The sequence below is a fragment of the Actinia tenebrosa genome, unplaced genomic scaffold (genome assembly GCF_029948245.1).
Source record: "Actinia tenebrosa isolate PJP-AT-01 unplaced genomic scaffold, QUT_ActTen_1.0 PGA_scaffold11__36_contigs__length_13525064, whole genome shotgun sequence".
NCBI lineage: Eukaryota > Metazoa > Cnidaria > Anthozoa > Actiniaria > Actiniidae > Actinia > Actinia tenebrosa.
In genome coordinates, this window is record NW_028292571.1 from 3,813,505 (window position 1) to 3,836,138 (window position 22,634).

Here is a 22,634-nt window from a genome sequence, read left to right on the forward strand (position 1 = left end):
CTGCTATATAATTAATTGGTAATGGGATTTTATGCTCCCCAATCAAGAAATAATTAGACTCGAAAAATTCCTCTGACTGCCAAATTGGACTCGGCCTACGGCCTCAGGCAATTTTGTCAGTCCTCGGAATTTTCCTCGTCCAATTATTTCTTAATTGGACAGCATGGAGTCCTATTACATATACTAATTACCTGGATTTGCGTTATTGGCGGCGTTAGTCTAATGAGTGCGAGTCGCTGTTTCGGTGTTGTGGGCGGATTTATTGTTTCTAATAAGCCTATTGTACGGAGCGGTTTAGTGGATGATGCTCAAACTTGGTAAACCAACTCTCCAGTACAAGTCGTTGCTGGCTATTGTTGCCAAAAGAAAGGCATTCACTGGATTCCCAGTTTATCTACTGTTCATCCTGATATTAAACGATCTACCCGTCTCACCAATATATGTTGCTTCATGAGGTGCTTGGCGAGACGGGTAGATCGTTTAATATCAGACGTAAAGAACATCAAATTGCTGTTCGGAAAAGGACTACAGGGCTACATCCACCCGGATGATCATAATACTTCGATTAGCACTGTTATTTACCATGTAGTTATCGTGATGCGTAACACACCATCTAGTACCTCAAATAGCTGATAATAAACTATTAAGACTACATTACGAACATAAGTCTACATATTTTGCCCGAGGCAATGGATAAACTATCAGCCTGGGCTACTAAAGGCGCCGTCCACACTTATCCGGATATTTCTGAAAACGGTTTTTTCTTCTTCTTTTCTTTGCCATGAAAACGCAACTTTTGGAAATCGGAAGCGACTGAACACACGACACGAAGACGCTAAGTGTGGACAAGAATTTTTTTTTGAAACACGAAGCCTCAATAAGACTTTATATTTTAGGAGTCAAGGCTATTGAAGCACAAAAACTATGCATAATATGCGCTATGTTAATACTTCGACATGGTCGAATCTAAAGTATTTGAAATCAAGAAATCGTTTTCACTTTATGGAAAAGAAATCGACCAAATTTAGTATAACTAGTGATTAAGACGTATCAAGAGAATGTTAAGTAAGCTTAATTCATATTCTCTTGGACGTATTTAATACATTAATAGTCAGAGGATTGATAAAATATTCGAGTTATATTAATAGCGTGTGACGTGAATTTACGTTGAAGTATTGTAATTGAAATTCAATAGTAATATTTACATAAAAATAAACCCCGACAATAGATGATTATTTATTTTTCAGACGTTTGTTCGGAGTATTTCGCTGGATCACACCACTGCAACGTTGATTAGCGAATTTATTTTGGAGTTGTGAACCGGCTGAACGTTGGATCTATCGGAACACATTGGATATGCAGTGTAGGACTTAATGAATTACCAAAAGCTAGTTTACCGAGACAAGGAACTGAAGAGTCATTATCGTCATCGAAGTTTCTTGTGATGAATTCACATGTTCAGCAAAGTGGCGGTAAAAAAGCTATCAAGAATACGAAAAAATCCGGCATACGAGCGAGATTCAAATTGTCATCACAGGACGCTCACAATGCTATTGATGCCTTTGAAAACTTCATCAAGAAAAAGTCTAAAAAACAAGTGTATGCAGCTTCGGTTGCAATTGTCATAACTTTGATTATATTCTTTACTGCACTCTACTATGGCAACTATTTGGTCGTGTTGATAGTGATAGCTGTTTGGATAACGACTTGACTAGCTATACGCTACTTTAAACTTCAAAATACTGCACATGGAATCTCTACTTCAGCATTCTTCGAAGTCACTGTCGGTACTTATGTATCGCTAAGAAAAACTTCGTTGAGATTTATTGAAACACGATAAAAATGTATTCAGTGGAATGAAACAAGAAATGAAAGGTTGAAGCTACGAATATTAATGGCAGAAAGTTTTTTTGGAGGGCAAAAGATTATTATCCTGATTGAAAAAAAATACAAGCGAAGCTTACGTTTTGAACAGATGGAGAGTACTTTGACTTCGAAGTCCATTGGAAACCTTTGTTTCGTAAAATAGTGACCCCATTTATAGCAAGAATTTTAATGAAAAATATAAAACTCTAAAATCAATTCTTAAAAATCGCCACATTTTTTGGTATTTCTAATTCAAAGCAGTAGGCAAATTAAATTTTGAATTGAATAGACATGCAAGAGTATTCGCATACTTAACAGCTTGCAAAGGAGTGATAGGGTCTTATAATAAGTGTGATATTCAGTAGAAAAGTGAATACATTAACGCCGACCTTTAATATAATCTATCAATGAAATATTCAAATTGAATAGATTGACTAACGAAGCCGAATTTTTCGAATTGGAAAAAAAATATTGTCTCCTTCTGACGATGGATGTCTTTGAAATAATATTGCTAATAATAAATTCTGCCGAGGACTTCCGAGAAACCCTTTTCTTTCTAAGCTAAAATGTTGAATTTATTCAAAATAAATTTTTAAAAACTAATAATAATGACTATTGAGAAATGTTATTAAAAGAATGAGAATGAAAGCTGGACTTTAGCTATGTCTATTTACATTTTACCTATATTATTTTTTATAATTAATTTTGTTTTGACGTGTCGATCAAGGAAGTTTAAATATTAATACCCTGAATCGAAAAAGGGGCAGCTTGTCTCATAAGTAACGCTAATAATTACGCTTATGTTCAAAACAAATGAAATAACTTTTAGACTAGACTGATAAAGACAGTTTGTATGGTTACTATCACTGTGGTTTTTTTTTCAGTCTTAATAGTTAAGACTGAAAAAAAAACTGAAGCATAAGCGTTTTTTTTCTTCTTTTCGTTTTGCATTTAAAAGTTTTCTGAATTACTAGAAAAATTTAAAATACCAAACGAAAAGAAGAAAGAGAAAGAAAAAAATAAAAAAAAAGGAAAAAAGAATTAATATAGAAAAATATAGCCGTTTTATCTCGAATGCATAGAAATTTTCCTCCAAAACAAATAAAAGTAATTTTGCTACCCTTTTCCATCTATCTACATACACTCTTTACTTTTTTCAATAAAAATTCCAACCAGAAACGGGGGGTGATCAGGTTTTTTCTTTGATATTTGGAAACAGGAAGGGAATTAGTATTTTTATAGTGGTATTAATAATAACAAACTCATTAAACACTCAATGTGTACTCTTCAATTTCAATTTGAAAGCAGAAGTCCAGGATCATCGCTCAAACCCGGAAAAAAAAAAGAGAAAAAAACACAGACATCAATGGAAGCCGGTTGAACTAAACCTGAATAAATAGATGAAGTCAATTCCCTCTCAAGCCTTAAGACAATATTCATCTACTAGTTGTACTAAATGTTTTCCTTACAAGGAATATTTTTAACCAATTTTTTTTAATGGAATTGTGGGACCGAAATCAATTTTTAGTATTTTTAATTAGTCTCCCCGTCAAACAAATATTGAGCGACGTTTTCATAATAGCCCACTTCCGAGATATGAGGTACAAGGAAACGTGCTAAGTTAAATATATTTTTTATTCCTGTCACGAATCACTGAGCTTTATGCACGAAGCCTCACCTTGAATACTTGAATAATTGACAAGCGAAGCATATCTTGGAAGTGGGCTATTGGGTGGGTGACCTGTACAACGGCCTCTCGCTCATATCTACTGAGGGAGGGAGGGAGGGAGGGAGGGGGAGATAACCCTGTTTGCAGGGTAACTAAAGGATTGAAACGTAATTTAGCACGCTGAATTTCGCGGAGAGAAGCCCAAAGAAAAAGGGAAAGACGGACCAATACGAGTCTTAGTCTAATTATAGCGCAACGGCACCCGAAATTTTAAAATTGTGACGTCTTGATTCTCCGAACTGTTTTGTTTTCCAAAACATAAATGCAGAATTCGAAATCAGTACAGAAACTGGAAGAACATTCGAATATTTATTAGTTCAAGCACTTGTTATCTGAAATAGTGTGCAAGGTTTTAGTTGTCGTTTGACTTTCAAAATAATTTTGGATTTTTTCTTTTGAACTTTTGTGCACAGCACTATTATTTATCTACTTTCATCCTTAGACAACTCTCACTAACTTTTCCTTTTTGCAGCTCCTTATATATCAGGGATTGGGCTTGGGATCCCTGTGTATTAAAAGTGATGAGAGACACTAGGTACAAGAATTTTTTTTTCAGCTCTCCTCTTCTTTAAGACTTTTACAACACAGGATTCCCATGAAGGAAAAAGCGAGGGTTGCTGAGAGAAGTGGCTATTCTATTCAACACCATCATATAATAGCACTATCACACCTCCCAGACCGTCATACTGGGGATCTCGAGATATAGATCATAGCTTATTTAAATTATTTGGAATAAATTCATTTGCATTGGTTTTTATCAATTGATATAACTCTGTTACCATAGAGACTAGTCGCTATCACTCCCTGATTCACTTAAATGTAAGTCTTGTGCTGGGGACAAAATCAAAACTCTGATCAGCATCGACATTATAACTACCAGCAACAGAATTGAAATATCTAATGCAATGATAAACATCATCATGATCATCACCACACAAAAATCATCCGGATCATATCTCACAATAATCAGCATCATTGATAGATGCATAAGCATCATAAGATAATGAAAGCAATGACCACCATCATTGCTATCATCAAGACCATCAAAATTTATCATGATTATTTCCTCAATCATTAATTGTTATCCTCAATCATTAATTGTCCTCCTCATCCACTATCATCATTATCCTAACCATCACCAGTAAAATCAATATCATCATCATCCACTATCAATATCATCATCATCATCCTCAACATCAACACTATCATCATCCACTATCAATATCATCATCATCATCCTCAACATCAACACTATCATCATTCACTATCATCATCATCACCAACACTATCATCATCCACTATCAATATCATCATCACCAACACTATCATCATCCACTATCATCATCCACTATCAATATCATCATCATCATCCTCAACATCAACACTATCATCATCCACTATCAATATCATCATCATCATCCTCAACACTATCATCATCCACTATCAATATCATCATCATCATCCCCAACATCAACACTGTCATCATCCATTATCATCATTCACTATCATCATCATCATCATCAACACTGTCATCATCGACTATCAATATCATCATCATCATCAACAACACTATCATCAGCTACTTTCAATATCATCATCATCACCATCATTGATAAAATCAGCAGCAGCAAAATGGAATGCAATGCAATGACAGCCATCATGGCCCTATCATCATCTTTTTTTAAAAAGTCATCCTGATTATTTGATTAATTATGTTATCAGCAACATTATCTTCAATGTCATCACCAAAATCAACAATGGCGGCATCATTATCATCTTCACCATCATCAGCAAAATCAATATCATCACTTTCACCATTATCAGCATAAGCAGCATAAGGCATTGTGCAATGACCAACATCACTATTACAGTGTTGACACCATCAAAAATCATCCTGACCATAGTCACATCAATCCCATCATTATTATTATTATTATTATTATTATTATTATTATCATCATCACATCAACAGTATGGCTTTATCAATGAAATAACATCCAGCTCAACTGTACTTACAAAGTTGATTAAATTCTGTCGGCTTTGGTTCTGAGTCAAGCTGCTGGGTAAAAAAACATTTGGAGTTCATAAACTCAGCTATGCAACAATACATTAATGGAAAAACAAGATTAACAGATAGTTTTTTTCAGTGTATTAACAACAGACCAATTGCCCTATATCACTATGACTTTACAGCTTGTTTCAAAGTGAATCAGAATGTTGAAGAATAGTGATAATTTGGACTAATTTTACTTTGCAGTTCAACTGACAGCTCTAAGTGATATGTGAGGTTTTCAAACATTTTATAAACTGGTGTTTATTCTACAACATGTAGTTTTTGGTGGCTATCATTAGTTTTTGAAGTCTTAAGAAAATACAATTTTCAGCAGTTTTTTTCGAGTTGTTGCTGTTTTGTCCCCTTCCCACGACCATGAAATTCTTAACGTTAAAAACAAGATTGTTTTCATGTGACATCAAAGTGATATAGAGTAGCTCCAATAGTTATAAGGGACTGTTTATCTTAAACAGCATGAAATTGTGGCTTTTCATTTCCAATTTGGCTCACTTTCACTCAAAAACACACGTCATATACATGATTAAGTGGTGTGATCTTTTAATAACTCTATGGAGTTCTAAGGAGATCTTGAAGTAAGTGAAATAGTTAAAAGAAAACAAATAACAACATTGAAAACCATGGAAAATAGGGTGTTCTATCTCTGTGAATATTACATTAATATTAATATTATTATTAATATTACATACACAATTGAGAATGCTGTTAAGTTGTTCCACATGTTTGTCATCAATTTTATCATCATCACCATCGTCCTCCTCATCGTCATCATCATCATCATCATCGTTGTCATCATCATCATCATCGTCATTCTTGTCTTCATTTTCTGAGTCAGAAGAAGAGCTGTCACTAGATGAGGATGAATCTGCTGATTCTAATAATTCTGTATTCTCTGTAGGTTCAGTCTTTTGTATTGTTAAAGATTCCTGTAGAAAAAAATTATAGATCTTTAATTGCCCTATTTCACTATGACGTCACATCAAAACAATCTATTGTTTAAATGCAAAGGATCATGGTCGTAGGAGGGGGTCAAATCAATGCAAATTCACTGAAAATTGTTCTAAAACCCGTATAGCACGAAGAGAAGTAGAATAGCTACCAAACGCTCAGAACATTTTTTAGTACATATTAACACATATTATATCTGAAAACCAGGTCATTTTAGATTAAACTGTTTCGCTAGGAGCAAATTTTGTTGAATTTTCTATTGGATTTGGAGATTCTATCCCCCACATAAACAAGCAGTGATGTCATAGTGAAATAGGGAAATTAACACATGGATATAAATATGGGAATGTAAAATCTTGAATGAATTTTTTCTGATAAATTGCTCACTCTCTTTTCTACGAACATTACCTGTACTTGTGATGAAGATAAAGATGGTTCTTGTTGATGATGTTTTTTAGTTTTAGTTGAATTTGATTTAATTTTTTTGGTTGTTTTGGTTTCGGGTAGAATACTGGTACTACTGGAGGCTTGTGCCTTGTTTAACTTCACTGGATTTGCAGATCTATGAAATTTGATTAGGAAAAACAGAAACTTGTTAGAGGTAAAAGTCCTGTCAAGGGAATACCACAATAGATTACTTCAGTGACGGTGGTCATCTTTGGTCGTAAGATATAATGGGGCGTCCAGAAGGCAAATATAAAGCTAAATGTGAAGATGATATTGTCAATCATTATTAAACAGCCAAAGACTGCACAGTGATCACCTTTATACACGAAAGAAAGACAAACACACAAAACTCTATAGTGAACAATTATTATTCCCTGAATGTGAAGTGAATATCGGGGAATATTTACCGTCTTCAAGCAGCAAGGTAAATATTCTCTGATACTCACTGAAGCTGAGGCAAATAATCGTTTTAGTATAAATACACAGGTGATTCTTTCAACAACAAAAAGAAGAAGAAGATAAAAGACACATTTTTTCCGGTAACAGCAACAAAGCGGCTGGCCGCCATTTTGGATTATCGCTGGAGGTGATTATCGTGTGATAACCTGAGTATATCACCTGTGTATTTTTACTAAACTGTATTATTGAACGTCTTTATTTTGTTTTGCCTCCTGGATGCCCAATAATGGCTTGTGATGCGATGGCTTTTGTACTGTCAAAGTACTGTTACAGTCCATTGAATGGGCAGGGTTATTGCTGGTTTTCAATCATTCCCAATAAAATGAAATAACAGACATGGCGGCCACTTTGGATAATATAACAAAAGAGAATAATGACGAATCTAATTCATCCAAGATGGCGGCTGTGAAAACCATCAATAAGGTTGGATATAAACTAAGGTAGCAGTTGGGGATTAGAGTGGCTCATAAATAATTAACTCAAGTATTTTGTTTTACCTGATTTTTTTCATCTGACTTGTTGATCCTATTCTTTCTAATGTGAATGTCTAGAGTAATGAAAGAAATGAAAAATAAAATCATTGAATAAATTATTCACAAAGGGCTCTGGTGCAGTTGTAATGCATTCAAGTCTCAAGTCTCTGTCCAGGTGATCTCGGGGAAGGCTGTGCACAAAGAATAATATTGTTGTACTGTAGTTGATCAGGCAGTCCTAATTTCAGTTGTTTATCTGCGAACAAAGAGCTACCATTTCATGATAATTTCATCAAAGAATTGAAACGATGATGCAACATTTGACCCATAGGTAGTCATTACAAGTATACATAAATTTCTTAACGCATTGCGTTAGTCCATAAAGCACGCCATGTTTTTTTCATTATCATACACTAATTAGATTTGATGGGTCGCCTTTCTTGTGCCCAGACACTTCTCACCAAAATGTCAAAGGCTCTGTTAACACACAAGCTGAAAGACCCAGATCCTAGGTCATCAGATATGCACATGCTCCAATTATTCTGACTTCCTGTATAAATTCAAGCCATTCTTTTTTCGAAAGAAAAACAATCAAGCTTGTTTATACATTGTATGTGGAACAGTTTATTTGTCTGTGATTAACATTTTGAAAAAAATGGGCAATTTAGCAAGACCCTCTGATGTATACGGTAAAGTATTCAAATTTCAACTGTTGATTGTAAAATCAGTGAACCTGAAACAGATGATTATGCAAAAAATGTAAACCAATCGAATTAAACGGTCAATTTATTACCCGCAATAAGGGTAATATTCATCCTATAAATATTCATAGTAAGTCAGGCTCCATCTTTAAAGAAATTTAAATCTAGGTACTGGGGCTATTAAGCTTTGTCGTGTTATAGTTAGTTTTAAATTCAGTTTTAACCATTTGTAAAGTAGTAATTTTACAATAAATGTTTCTATATATTCATAGTTTCAATACTTTATTAGAATACTAGTTATTTACATATGTTTCTATATTTATTCATAGTTTTAATACTTTATTAGAATACTTTATTTATTTATTTATTTAGACTATTTTTTACTATAGTTCTTATTATACACAGCATCTTTGTAAATCAATCATTACTGAAGGATTTCTGTGTCAAATAAATTTTATTATTATTATGGCAAGTTTTATTTGTCTGTATATATCATGTTTACATTGACCAGCGGACTAAGTCTAGGCTGGTTAAGTTCATCATTTTTTTTCAATCCTTTCTTCAGCTTATGCATATTCATAGAACTTCTTGACTATATTAACGTTCTGGCTTAAAATCCATTTCTGACATCGTTCTATAAGAAAGTTCACTTCCCTGTCTGTATTTGTAATTGTTCTTAGGTCTTTTCTTAGCTGTTCGTGATGTCCTGCGAGAAAGTCAAACACTATGTTAATCTGATTTACACTTGAGCTTTTGCACTCTTTTTTGATGCCTGCACATAGTTCCGTGTATTTTTCTTGTTTTTCAACAGTTCTCTCCGCAATCTTACCAACTTGACAAACTGTGCCTTCAAATAGTGTCCAAGCATTAGTTTCTTTATCTTGTACAACTATGTCGGGTTTATTGGCACTGTTTTCTGGAGCTTTCTCAAGTTGAAAGGGTACATTCCAGTATATTTTTGCCTTTTCATTTTGAAGTACTGCTGATGGTAGACTTTGTTGGTACCATGGCTTTCCATTGTCGCTTTCCTGAAAGTTGTACTTTTCCAGCAAACAGTGGTATATCGGTCTCAGCATTCTGTCGTGTCTGGCTGTGTAAAGGCTTTAGGCGATCTTTGAGCAGCCACTTAGTACATGTGTTGTTGATTCTGTAGCCATATGGCACATTCTGCATTTGGTGTCTGTGATGGTTATCTGTGCTTTGCTTTGTTGGTATGTCTTTGTTGGTAGTAGTTGTTGGCGTATGTTCTTGTTTACGCTGTAGACAATATCGGGAATGTTTTTCCCCTTCTTCAGGATCTGGTTGGCTGTTGGTGAAATCTGTTTGTCTTGGAGTTGTTTGTTGGTGTAGGCTCCAAGCCATGTTTGCTGTTTTGTTTCTTTTATATACTTCTCCGTGATCTTTGATTGCAGCAGCTCTTTTATTGATTTTGGTGAAGGTGATGTTATCGTTTTGATCTCGTTGGCAGGTGTAGGGTCTTTACTTGTAGGTATTTTAGTGCCTGTATCATCAAAGTCGCACGTGATGTTATATTCCGCTGTGTACTTGGTGGCCTGTTTGAAAATTGACCTTCTACCTTGCGCGATTCTATTCATTTCAAGCGTTCTTGCATGCTTGATCCTCTTGTCTTTGCTGTTGTTGATATAGTTTGCCATTTTGATTGTTGTTAATTTGAAAGTGTCCTCAACGCTTTTCATACCGCTTCCTCCTAGTTCTTCTGGTAGGTAGAGTAGTTTGATGGATTCGTGATGGTGCATTCCTCCTTCTTTTCTGACTATCTCTCTTGTGCGTCGGTCTATGTCCTTCAGTTGGTTTATTTTCCAGTCACTTGTCCACATGTGGTACTGAAGACCAGGTAGGGCAAAGGTCTTGGTCACGTGTACTTTTCTTGGCATGGATATGTTACTTGACCATATTACGGATAAGCGTTTCAGGTATTCCTTACTTGCTTCATTATAGACTTGTTCCTCTAGTTGCGTCGAGTTCTCATATTTACCGAGAAATTTGTAATAATCGTTAGTGTCTAGCACTTTGAGCTCTTCATTGTCAGATATTTTTACACTTTCTTCATTTATTTCTATTTTACCTCGTAAGATGTTGACTGTTGCGCACTTGTCCAAACCCCAGAAAAGTCCGATGTCTTCAAACATACTCTTTGTTGTCTTTGTTATTAATAGCGCCTTTTGAGCTGACTTGTGGTATGTCTTTAGATCGTCAACGTAAAGTAAGTGTGTTAGCTTCTCTTGCTTGTTGTGTGAGTATGTGTATCCTTCTGTGGTTCTTAACCACCACGCTATTGGATTGAGGCAGAGTGTGAATAATCTAACGCAGAACGAGTCTCCTTGTAGAATTCCTTGCTTCAGACGTATTGGACCAATTTTCTCTTTCTTGTCTTCAATCTTGACCTCTAGTGTGATGGACCATTTCTTCATTGTGTTCTTAATAAAGTTCTTTATCTTCGTTGGAACGTTGTGTATTTGTAAGGTGAGAGCCAGCCATTCATGATTAATTGAGTCGAAAGCTTTCTTCACATGTTATTATTATTATTATTATTATTATTATTATTATTATTATTATTATTATTATTATTATTATTATTATTATTATTATTATTATTATTATTAAGAAGGCTTTGGGTACAAGAATGGATGGGTTGCCTGATCAAATTTCTTCCTGCAAGATGATGGCTAGTTTTTGGTGGGTTGTCAAAATGAGATCACCTGGATATCTAGAGTATCACTGGGATTGATTCCAGGACTCAGCATCACATGTATGTAGAGTTTGTTGGAAATCTCCCTTTATTTATGTTTGTTTCTGGTCTTTCCTCCCTCTGTAAAACCTGCCAACACATTTCTATCTGTGAGTTAGCTGTTCCCAGACTTAGATCAGCCTATAGGTTGTTTCAGATAAAATTGCTGGTACTGTAAGTTCATGTTTCAGCTGCATGTTTTTACAGCCATTCTCAATCACACACGCCGCTCTAGCAATTGTTTCTGTTGTGACGAAGAAGCTTTTGGTGGACGTTAATCAAGGCATTTCCATGACATTCTATAGGCACATGCCTTTATAGTTTTGTGTTTTCCGACAATGTTATGGAAACACCTTGTGATTGACACCCACCAAAACCTTCTTCGTCACGACAGAAAAAATTGCCAGAGGGCGCATGTGAGTGGCTGTAAGTACCCCTTTTCAATGCGATTTTACCTTTTGGCTATCCTTTTATTTCTCTAGTTACCATGAATGCAGTGATGAATTTTATCATTTCATAAATTCATTTAATAATAATTTAAACCACACTGTAGTCCTACCTGTGTCTTTTTGTCAATAATTAATAAAAATTCTTTAGGGCAAGGTCTCTTGGATCCTTTGTAAACTGTAGCTCCAGAATCCTATAAACAATACAAAATTAAATGCATTATTGAGTCTCCCAGGCCTTGATTCAAGGTCTTTCACTTGGTTCTCCAATTTAATTCTTCCATCAAAAACCCCAACATAGACCACTTTCATAAATGGCTGCTGCTAATTTGCATAAACATTAAAAATCAATGTTTTTGGAGTGAAAACCATTTTAAATCATTTTACTTGTCGATTTAGATAAGGCGTGTGAGTTTCTAATTAAAGTAAAAAATCCTTTACAAGATGTGAGCATTTGAAGTTCTGAAAATGCACCCAAAAAATGCCTCCAAGGCCTCCAGTGATATATACATACAAAACTCTCCATTTTCTTTCTTTCATAACTTCTTTGGTATTCAGTCAAGTTTTACAAAATTTTCTGGAAATGGTTTTCATGAAGTATTTTCTCAAATAGCATTGATAGTTTCTGGTAAACAGGCTTCATTTTCTTTATCAGAAAAAACTGAATTATGAAAGTCGTCTATACCATATTCCAATTCAACCTCTGAGTTGGCTGTGCACAGATTTTGATTAACCCAGAGGTTGTTTCAGGGTATCACTAAAATTTGAAGGTTTTTTTACATTTGTAGGACTTTATGTATATACCTGGATATGAGGGACTGTTATAGTAACTTCGCTTTTATCTCCCACAACAAGTTCACTTGCTTTTGTTGAATCAACTGATGCAGGCTTGAAATCATCTAATGAAAAAATAATAGAATTATCAAAATTGAATGCAATGTACCAGTGAGATTGACTGTCACTAACATTAAGATCCTCAGTATATTATGTTGTGCAGGATGTCATGGTTCAAGCCTTGGCAGGACCAACACTCAGGGTCTGAAAACAACTGAGGAGGTGCTGTCTTTGTAATTACATCTGCAAATAGTTAGATCTTCATGTGGCTTGGATGACCATGTTAATGGCAATCCCGCCATCGCTAATCAGCTAGCGATGCAATGTGATTGCATCAATGTCCAAGCATTGCCATCCACAATGACTATGAAAATGTCCAAACCACTTTTATGATTCTCTTTAGTGTTACTGTTGTTTGCATTACTACGCAGCCAATAGACTTCTGTCAATCATTCATGTTGATGCCATTTATACACGTTTGGATCAGTGAGTTGGCTTTTCTATCAAACTTTCTCAGTCAGATATCACGAAGGAAAGTTCCTAAAGCGATTGCAAAGAGTTTGAGTACATCCAAGTAGAATGAGGTGTTTGATTGACGGCAGTCTATTGCAAACTACACAACGCGATTTGTGTTTGGGGTGGCCGCATAGTAATGCAAACAGCTGTAATAATGTCATCTTTTCAGTCCCAAACATGCAGATGGATTGGGTAGCTAGTCACCCTATTTTATCTGGAAGTTTTTAAAAAATTATTGGAATGAATAAAAAATCTAAAGAAGAAGCTACATGTAAATACTGTATTTTAAGGGAGGGGGGAGGAAAAGAGGGGGGGTTGAGATTGGAAAATATAAGAGACTAGTATGGGAAAAGGGAAAAAGGGGGTGTCTGAAGAACCCCCTTACCTTCTCCACCCTCTCTGCGGCCACTGTAACAGCCAACCTCTTGAAATCATCCTGGGGTCCTTTAGTATTATTTCTTTCTTTATACCCATTTTAAATGTTTACTCAGAATTCCTCACAGATTGTACTCGTATAAATGGAAAAATAGCCAATGAAGATAGAAGATATCTTTGATATCTGGTGTAAATTATGAATCATATCCCTGAGTTTACTTTTGAAATTTTCTAAAAATTAAATATTCTAAAGGGTTATGTAAACGAAAGAAAGTGAAATAAAACTATAAAATACTTCCCCGACGAAAAGGAAGGCTAAAAGCCGAACTAGGCCACAACAGCTGACACATAAAAGTTAAAAGTTAAAATTACTTTTAGGCAATAAATCATTATTTAATTAATTCATACCTAAAAACCTAAATAAATAATTATATAGAAAAAATAATTTGTAACTGATACACCTTATTTATGTGTATCCAAGATACAAATATTGTATTCCCATAACTATAAACTTAAAACCGAGCCAAAAAACAGTAAACAGCGCCCGCCACACAAGTCAAAAACATATGCTCGACGTTCCGGACAAAAGAATAAATTTTCCACTTCCCAGAAATACATTTTTGTACTCACATCTTATGGTATGAAAGGCATATTCCTGTTTTGCGTTTTGGTTAAGAGAGCTCCCTAAAATGAGCTCGTGTTCGCCTTCTGTGACAAAAGAAAACTTGCCCTCGGCGTCCGCCATTTTGTTTCTTCGACTCAAAAATTCGAAAAAACCATAACACGAGCCCGCGAAGTAAAACCGCTAGACTTGAGCACGCGCAATACGACCATGTAGGACAAATAATTCCCAAAATGGCGGACAATTTAAACTTCGAAATTTCAAATGTCTTGAAATTCTTTCTATAATATTCAATGTTTTAATATTTTGAAAGTCTAATGTTGAAGTCTTGAGGTGGGCTGCATGAGGTTGGTGTTTTAGGTGATTTAGAGGTAGAAATGAGTGAGTCAAATGATGGGACGACATCAGCCTACTTGGCCAGCTGGACAAAGTAAGCTTCAGAATTATTTTTATGAGGGAGGGGTAGATGAAAAATTGGTATAGGGGATGATTATTAGTAAATTTTATGCAGTCTGAAAATTTTTTTTTTTTTTCATTATGCGAAAAGCATTTCCTGAGAACAAATTATATGAAATGCTTACTAGACTTCTTTTACTTCTTTACAAACCTGCAGCACATTAATGCAGAGAGTGTTGTAGCACTGAGCTGCATTTTTTTTTGAAAGAGAGCATAGTTTTTGAACCACTCAGAGTGTGTAGTCCAGGACTTAAAATAACGGCCGCTTAGTAGCCTATCATGATGACTGGTTAAATTAGTTACTAGTAAAAGTAATCGGCAAGGCAAAGATTTGATCAGACAATTTGCAATTCTGGCTGGACATTGCGTGATGACCAGCCATTATTTTAAACCCTATAAGTGACATCAGGGCTAGCCTGAGTATCAGGCCTTCAAGGTGACTGGGAAGGAAGCGGAGCCTAGGGAGAGGGGAGCGAGGAGGGGAAGGCTCTCCTCTTCCCTATGTTCTCCTCCTCTCCCCAAGCAGAGCCTGCAGATACTCAGGTGTTACTGCAGAGCTTTACGGAAACCGGTAGGAGGTTTATATTCTTCACTTTTATGGTTGATTTAAGTAATGTTAAAAACAGCAAGGAAGAGATGAGGAGAGGTTTGTTTTGCCCCTTCAAATAACCCCTTGTGACTGACATAGACTGTTCAACAAAATTTTATTTTGATAACTTCAAGGAATGATAAAACCATAGAAGACTCTGATGATGTGCAAAGGAGCACACAATCAGATGAAGGGCATGTGTTACTAATCGAACCATTCTATGGTGGATCTCACAAGCAGCTGGTTGATCTGCTGGTCCAGAAAATACCTGGCTGTGTCAAATTCTGTCTGCCAGCAAAGAAATGGCATTGGAGAGTAAGGACGAGTGCCTTGTACTTTGCCCAATGTATATCTGAAGTGCATCAGTATCGGTAGGCTACAAACTAACTTACCACAAGATATGCAAGAAAACAGTGTTGCACACAGTGTTGTTAATTATCATTATTTAAGGATGTAATTTACTATTTTATTGCAGCATTTTATTTTCCAGTTCTGTTTTGAACTTGGCGGAATTAATAGCCTTAAGACCAGACCTTACTGATCTCAAAAAAGTGCTGTATTTCCATGAAAATCAGTTAGTCTATCCTGTGAGAAAGCAGCAAGAGAGGGACTTCCAATATGGATATAACCAAATTATTTCCTGGTAAGACAATAAGATAATACAAGATTTACATGCAATTCACTCATTGGGGAGTCAGGATAGCAAGGATGTAAAGATCGTGAGCTCACCTTATCTCACCTCTAGGTCCTGTCCTGCAGGGTTCAATACCCAGGTGTCCCATGTGAGCTGAGTTGGTTGTGTTTCAACCCTGAGAGCTTTTCTGGCTCCAGTTTTTTCTTCCTTTTTTCAAACTGTCAGTAACTAATTCAAACTGATTGGAGCTCTGCTCCAGGGTCATACATGGAGTGTGTAGTGGCTGCCAGAGGCACCTTCCCATTGCTTTCAGTTCGACTCTGTTGACCTGCATCAAAACAAGTATTGCTGGGGTGACTAGCTGTAACAAGTTTTCATATTGTCAGTGATTGCCTTTTTCCCCAAACTACCATCCATTTATGCATCCACTTATCCACCCACCCTTCCCATCCCATCTATCCATCCATCCATCCAACTTTCCATCCATCCATCAAACCTTCCATCCATCCATCAATCCATCCATCTATCCATCCATCTGTCCATCCATCCGTCCATCCATCCATCCATCCATCCATCCATCCATCCATCCATCCATCCATCAAACCTTCCATCCATCAATCCATCCATCAATCCATCCATCCATCCATCCATCCATTTAACCTACTAAAGTATCTTATTATTACCTGCTTCAGTTTAGTTGCAGATGTTGTTGTATTCAATTCTGAATTCAACATGAATTCATTCCTAACTTCTGTGGATTCATTCCTCAAACTTATTCCTGATCACAGACCAAAAGGAATTTCAGATCAAATCAAACCAAAATGCAGAGTCCTCTATTTCCCAATTCCTCAGATCACTGTAAGTTGAACTGAATATACTTTTTTTAAATAACAGATTTTTAATGCTGCACACTCTGATTGAATCTGATTGGTCAAAATGCTGGTCAAATTTTAGATCAAAGTACATTGTAATACCTACTAAACCCTCAATTAATATTATTTTTCATGCCACACATGCTCTAAATTTGAACTTTTATAGGGAAAACAAAGCAGTATTCATTGATTTGTGCACTTGTATTCAATTTTATAAAAGAGATATAAAACAATTTTCTGTTTTAGACATTCTAATCTAAACAATAATATTGGAATGCTGCTAAAATGCTTGAGAAGCTGGAAACCACTAACTATTAAGGGTTTGCTAGGCTTTTCTTGTGAACGATATTCAAATGTGACATGTTTAGATAGGGGCAGATCTAGGAGAGGGGTGCAGGGGGAGCGCACCCCCCAAAGATAAGCTGATATTTACCGTGTTTTTAGTGTTTGAGTTCGTAATCAAAGGGTGCACCCCACCTTAGAAAAAAATCCTGGATCTGCCCCTGTTAGATCAGAGTATGTAAGACAGATAACAGTTTTTTATATCTTAAATTTTTTACGAGTTAAGCACTTGAGTAAAATGAAATAACTAAGAACATACTATATTTTTGAAACCTACAGTGCAACACAAGGCTGTCAAGACCAAATGATCACCCACTTCATATTCTATGGGCTCATCGATGGTATAGTTATCAAATGAATATCCATTCAACATTATTATATACAGTGTACAGTATACTATAATTATTAATTATAGCCAAAAATTGTAATTAAAAAAAAATGAGTTGGTTATTACAAATATTGTGAACAAGTCAATTTTGACTAGCAGTCAAGCAGTTTTTATATGACTATGAAAAAGTCAGTGCCGTATGCATGCCTTGCCACGACCATGATGTTTTCTAGAACTTTGATTGGAGTTTTTTTTTCTCTCACAATTTGTGCATGTGACCATGTCCACGCCATGTTCATGCTGCGTTTCAGGCATTTTATTGGATGAAGAGTGATTTTTTGCACAATGGTCTAACATAATTATGCTTGCCATATCATGACCATGTTCATGCCGTGAGCTTTTCACAGTCAATGGAAATCTGCTCTAGTGAACACTTACTGCCACAAGACTATAAAAATAAGGACTGGCCAACAGATAATGCCTGGCCAAAAGTGTCAAAGAGAGTGCACAACTGCTATGCCGCACTTGGTTCCCTTCAAAACAAGAAAGAAAAACAATGGCAACAAAAAAATGTATTGTTTACTAGTATTATGTTATTAACTATTTAATGTTTCTGCATTTTTTTCCAGGGAACATGACAAGAACCCTGAATCATTCTTTGATGCTATTTTTCATTTGTTAGAGGAAAAACTTGATTTCAAAGTGTCAGTCATAGGAGAAACATTTTCGGAAGTCCCCAGTAAGTTTTGTGTTTGTAAATAATGAAAATATGTTTTTGCTAATATGATGGTCATGGGAAATAGTTATGGTTATTGAAGTGATATCGACAAAATGGATGGTAATGATGACAATTTTGACATAGGGATTGTTGCTATTTGAAGCTAGTAGTTGGAACAGGTAGTACAGCTTTTATTGTGCTCTTTGAGTGTTTTCATTACTGTGCAACACATCGTACTGTGAACACTTCTATGTACAAGTTTTTGATTTATTTTTGACAACTTTTTGACAAGTTTTAGAATTGTACTCTATACCAATTATGTTTTAGCTTTTCACTTTGATGTTCCTATATTGTTATATCAATGTACAATCTCTACCTATCGAAACCTATAGGAGAAGCGCCAAAACGTAGAAGTGTTCAGAGCACAACGCATAGCAAAGTATAGGGTTGGGGATTGGAGAACTCTGGTAAATAAGCAAACTTTGTGATGATGATGATGATGATGATGATGATGAGCATTAATATTATTAATCCACAAGGTGGCTCTTCCATGTTAATATGAACTTGATATAGCTATTCAAACTAGAAAACTTAGAAAAACTGTATAAATATTTATACAATTATATAGCTATAAGAAGTAGAAAAAGAATGAGTAGTTATTTATAAAGCTTAATATATAAGAAAAAATATTAAATAATTATTATTAGGCATATTTGCTGAAGCAAAGACACGTCTAGGATACAAAGTCATAAACTGGGGGTATCAACAATCACGTGAAGACTATGAAGCTGTCCTAATGGATGCTGATCTTGCAGTCTCCACAGCTCGACATGAATTTTTTGGTGTCGCAATGTAAGCCATTTATTTATTTTATCCTTTCATTGGTCTTTCCCTTAACCTACTGAATCATCCATCTATTCTTTATATTTTTTCAATCCATCCTTCTATTCATTCCTTAGATTCATTTGTGTATCAATCCACCTAACCATGTATTATCCAGCCATTAGTCAACTACTCATCCCAGGGATGGTGGAACAGTTTTTAATGTGGGGGACGTCGCAGTCCTCCCTTCCCCTCCCTGTGGTGAACGTTTTTTCTTATTCCTAGGCAAAATAAAAATGTAATTCTCATTAAAAGCCCTCCCCCCCCAGTCCCCCTCTCCCATCTCCTCTGTCCATGCATGCATCCATCCAACTTTCCATCTTTCCATCCATATACATTTACTATAGATTTCTTTTGAATTCCTAATTATTAATTCATCATGTCAGGTTAGAGGCTGTACAGCTAGGCTGTTATCCTCTCTGCCCCAACAACCTGGCATACCCAGAGATATTTCCGGGTAAGTATATGCTGGTACCAGGATTTTCATTAAATTTTGAAATAAAAGGAAGATCATGCTAGTATAAGCCTGGGAATTTTGCTCAGTTACCAGAGCATTCTCCAATCTCTGATCCTTAATGAAAACCCTAAGGTATGCCTGATTCTTGAATCATATTTCAAGTCACTTTTTATCCTCACAGGAGGCTGAGGGGGATAAGACAAAGCAACCAATTCTAGAAGGTATTTTTGCAGCATTATTTTTCTCTCATTATTGGCATTTCTTTTGCATTTGTCTAGATGTTTACCTCTACTCAACTCAACAACAGCTTGCTAAGAAGCTTCGCTACTTCTGTAAGAACCCTGGCTTTGTCAGGAACCATACGTTAAAGGTATTTAAATAAAGAATACTTCCATCCGTTCTATATTAGTTCTCACCAAACACAAATGTCAAAATGTGATCACTTTATGGCTCCACCATGACACATGGACACTCAAACTCTTACAGCCTGTTTCATGTTTCTTTGACCTAAATGACTTCAGACCTTCAGCAATGAGCCCAGTACATTCCTAGTCATTCTGATCATGAACAATAAATATTCCTGTGACTCAACAGCCCACACCCATCATTGGAATTTACTTGGTCCTTTGCAAATTTGATCGATGGAGGCCAAAATGCCAGACAGTGAAAAAACATGAAATGGGCTGTAAGAAACTTGCATGAACTTGTAGATAAATTGAATCACCACAAAAGGCTTTGTGAAACTGAGGTTAGTCTGACGTCGGAGTAAGTGTAGTTCAGTCAGACGAAGGACTAACATCCGAAATGTCAGTTTCACAAAGCTTTTTTACGGTGATTCAATTTATCCACAAGTTCCTGCTGTTTTATTCAGAAACACTGATGCAGTCCACGCTAGTACTCTACTAGTTATCACCACTAATTGTAAGAAACTTGCTTTGAAGTATCCACTATTCTCACTTCTATACACTGATCACTGAAACAGGAGTATGTAAGGTACAAGAGAACTGTATGAAAGGTATCATTAGTCTATTGCCGATTAGCATAAAACTATACTAATAGTCTATCATAAATCCTACATTATGATTGGCTGAGCTACAGCATACTAGCAGTATATTACATAACAAAAAGATGCTGGTTTTGAAAATCAAAACGACCTCCAAAAAAAATATTCAAACTTAATTTCAAAATTGTTTGTATCCATTCATTTGACTGGTTAGTAGGTTTATACTAAAACAATTAGACCTCTCCCTCATGGTCTATGAGTCAGAAGCCCCTTCAGCATTGGTCCCATCATCTCTCTCTCCTTATCTCAATCAGCATTCTAATATTGAAACTATATTAAATGTTGAGAAAAGTCAAAGCCTGAGGGGGGGGGGGAGGGTACTCCCATATATGAACTATACGGGGATGATCCGCTGAACAGGGTATGGTTTTTCAAGCTTCTTGTCATAAACAGGGTATGCAATTTCACTCAAGGTCCAAATTCTTCCTGAGTTTTTTGTCATATTTCAGGATTTCTACTTTCGTATTGACGGAAACTGGTTACCATGGTCGTAAAAAAATGATACGCAAGATGACATGATAATTGAAACAGGAACTCAGTGCAATTAATTATATCTTTTGTCATAAACAGGGCCTACAAATTTGATTTTCTTTTGTCATAAACAGGGTACCCCTTTCAGAATCCCAGAGGAACACCCCTACCCAAATTCTGGCGGAGCACCCCCCCCCCCCCCCTTGGGAGTCAAAGCTGGTCTACTCACATTAGGTAATTATATTAAATTACCCCCACCAACCCCTCCCTCCCACACACATCCACCACCATCACCTGCTTACTATGACACCATCCATAAAATGTTTTCCATTTCAGGTTGATGTCAGTCGTTTCAGCTGGGAGAATCTTGGCAAAGATTATCAGAATTTATTGAGTTAAACAGAATGTAGGCTGTGATTAAGCTACCAGACTCTGAAGGGGGGGGGGGGGGGGGGGGGGGTCAAAAATATATCTAGCACTGACTGGTACTGCAAACCTGAGCAAATGAGGTTGAAACCTTGGATTTTCTTGCTGAAATAGGTAACTGCCGACCCAGGGGCATTCATAATGCTTCTCACCTAGGAATCACATCCAGAAAGCCATGATAACATTCCGTGCGTACTCGTTTCATGGCTGCTTTAGGGGTGAAAATAGAATGTACAGAATGCACTAGAACCATTTATTTTGTTAATGGCTGATACACATTTATCAAAACTGATTGTGGACATGTAGATGTGTATTTTAAAAAGCTTAGAAGAATTTAAGAAATTTGAAAAATGTTTGGAAAAACTCCCTTACTGACCATTCTAATTCCTAGACCCAGTGCATCAAATCCCTCATAGTTTAATTTCCATTGCTGGGGCAGTCCCAGGAATCCAAGAAAGGGGGGTCAGTAAAATCTGATGTTAGATGAATCTCGCCGCCAACTAGGTCTCCTAAGGGAATTCAGAAATGCTGTTTCCTGAGTCTTGGGGATATTTTGAACAAACAAAAAGTAAAACTATGCATTGCAAACAAGATCCCAAACTAAAAGGGGGGTTGCTGCCCCATCAGCACTAATATAGAACTTTGAATACTAGCTTGTGATTCCCAAATAATGAACGTAATCGTATTGTTAAAAGTTTTATTAGCTTGTGATTGTGGAAAATAAAAGGAAAGTAATTGAAGAAATAGAAAACGCGCAAGTGTGCTGTGTGCAGTCATAAATCACACGGGGTTGCCAGAACACGACAATTCTCGATTGTTTAGCCAAATCCCAAGCGGGATGGTTCGCCGATTTTTTCGAGCAGAGACTGGTATCTAGACACCAGCACGATTACTTCCGTTTTGTATATGATTGACAAGTAGCCTTCAAACATTTTGATTTTACATACCCTACCCCAGACTAAAACTAAGAATTGTACGCCCTATCCCAGACGAAATGACGGCTATTCAATTTATTCAAAAAATATTTATTAACGTTTTTATTGTTTTTGTGCCGGCAGAAAGCGTAGCCTATTCGCCAGACAAAAACTACCATATTGTTAACCCTATCCCAGACAAAGATGATACCCTATCCAAGACCAAATGTCAAAAACTGAAACCCT

General features: G+C 36.1%; 2 protein-coding genes and 1 long non-coding RNA gene across 4 annotated transcripts; 1 reads left to right on the forward strand and 2 right to left on the reverse strand.

The window, feature by feature from the left end:
* Positions 1 to 3,880: 3,880 nt before the first annotated feature.
* Positions 3,881 to 14,384, reverse strand: LOC116287985 (uncharacterized). 2 transcript variants are annotated; one of them, XM_031694699.2, is made up of 8 exons: positions 14,245 to 14,384; positions 12,694 to 12,788; positions 12,003 to 12,083; positions 8,018 to 8,067; positions 7,023 to 7,176; positions 6,356 to 6,592; positions 5,612 to 5,651; positions 3,881 to 4,426 (listed from the first exon to the last, which is right to left on the reverse strand). In XM_031694699.2, the coding sequence occupies exons 1-8, from the start codon at positions 14,357 to 14,359 to the stop codon at positions 4,383 to 4,385; spliced, it is 816 nt and encodes a 271-aa protein (XP_031550559.1). In that variant the 5' UTR covers positions 14,360 to 14,384; the 3' UTR covers positions 3,881 to 4,382. The 2 variants fall into 2 exon arrangements, with proteins under 2 accessions (XP_031550559.1, XP_031550558.1); XM_031694698.2 differs by having other exon boundaries at positions 5,612 to 5,654.
* Positions 14,385 to 14,480: 96 nt separating this feature from the next.
* LOC148912367 (tRNA-queuosine alpha-mannosyltransferase-like) lies at positions 14,481 to 21,483 on the forward strand. The gene is made up of 10 exons (XM_089027137.1): positions 14,481 to 14,666; positions 15,416 to 15,652; positions 15,757 to 15,924; positions 16,608 to 16,773; positions 17,409 to 17,470; positions 18,087 to 18,196; positions 18,883 to 19,027; positions 19,444 to 19,514; positions 19,793 to 19,884; positions 21,385 to 21,483. The coding sequence occupies exons 1-10, from the start codon at positions 14,614 to 14,616 to the stop codon at positions 21,445 to 21,447; spliced, it is 1,167 nt and encodes a 388-aa protein (XP_088883263.1). The 5' UTR covers positions 14,481 to 14,613; the 3' UTR covers positions 21,448 to 21,483.
* Positions 15,929 to 18,067, reverse strand: LOC116287984 (uncharacterized). Its single transcript, XR_004196131.2, has 3 exons — positions 17,896 to 18,067; positions 16,599 to 16,693; positions 15,929 to 16,243 (listed from the first exon to the last, which is right to left on the reverse strand). It is a non-coding gene; the product is annotated as an uncharacterized LOC116287984 (long non-coding RNA).
* Positions 21,484 to 22,634: the final 1,151 nt, after the last annotated feature.

Bases quoted from the DNA above. Each gene is read 5' to 3' on its own strand.
- LOC116287985 (XM_031694698.2), bottom strand. From the start codon at position 14,359: ATGGCGGACGCCGAGGGCAAGTTTTCTTTTGTCACAGAAGGCGAACAC. The intron at 8,068-12,002 runs GTAGGACTACAG...TCATTACTCTAG, and splicing joins TTATTGACAAAAAGACACAG to ACATTCACATTAGAAAGAAT. The intron at 5,655-6,355 runs GTATGTAATATT...TTTTTTACCCAG, and splicing joins TTAACAGCATTCTCAATTGT to CAGCTTGACTCAGAACCAAA.
- LOC148912367 (XM_089027137.1), top strand. From the start codon at position 14,614: ATGAGTGAGTCAAATGATGGGACGACATCAGCCTACTTGGCCAGCTGG. The intron at 15,653-15,756 runs GTAGGCTACAAA...ATTTTATTGCAG, and splicing joins TCTGAAGTGCATCAGTATCG to CATTTTATTTTCCAGTTCTG. The intron at 16,774-17,408 runs GTAAGTTGAACT...TGAAACCTACAG, and splicing joins TCCCAATTCCTCAGATCACT to TGCAACACAAGGCTGTCAAG.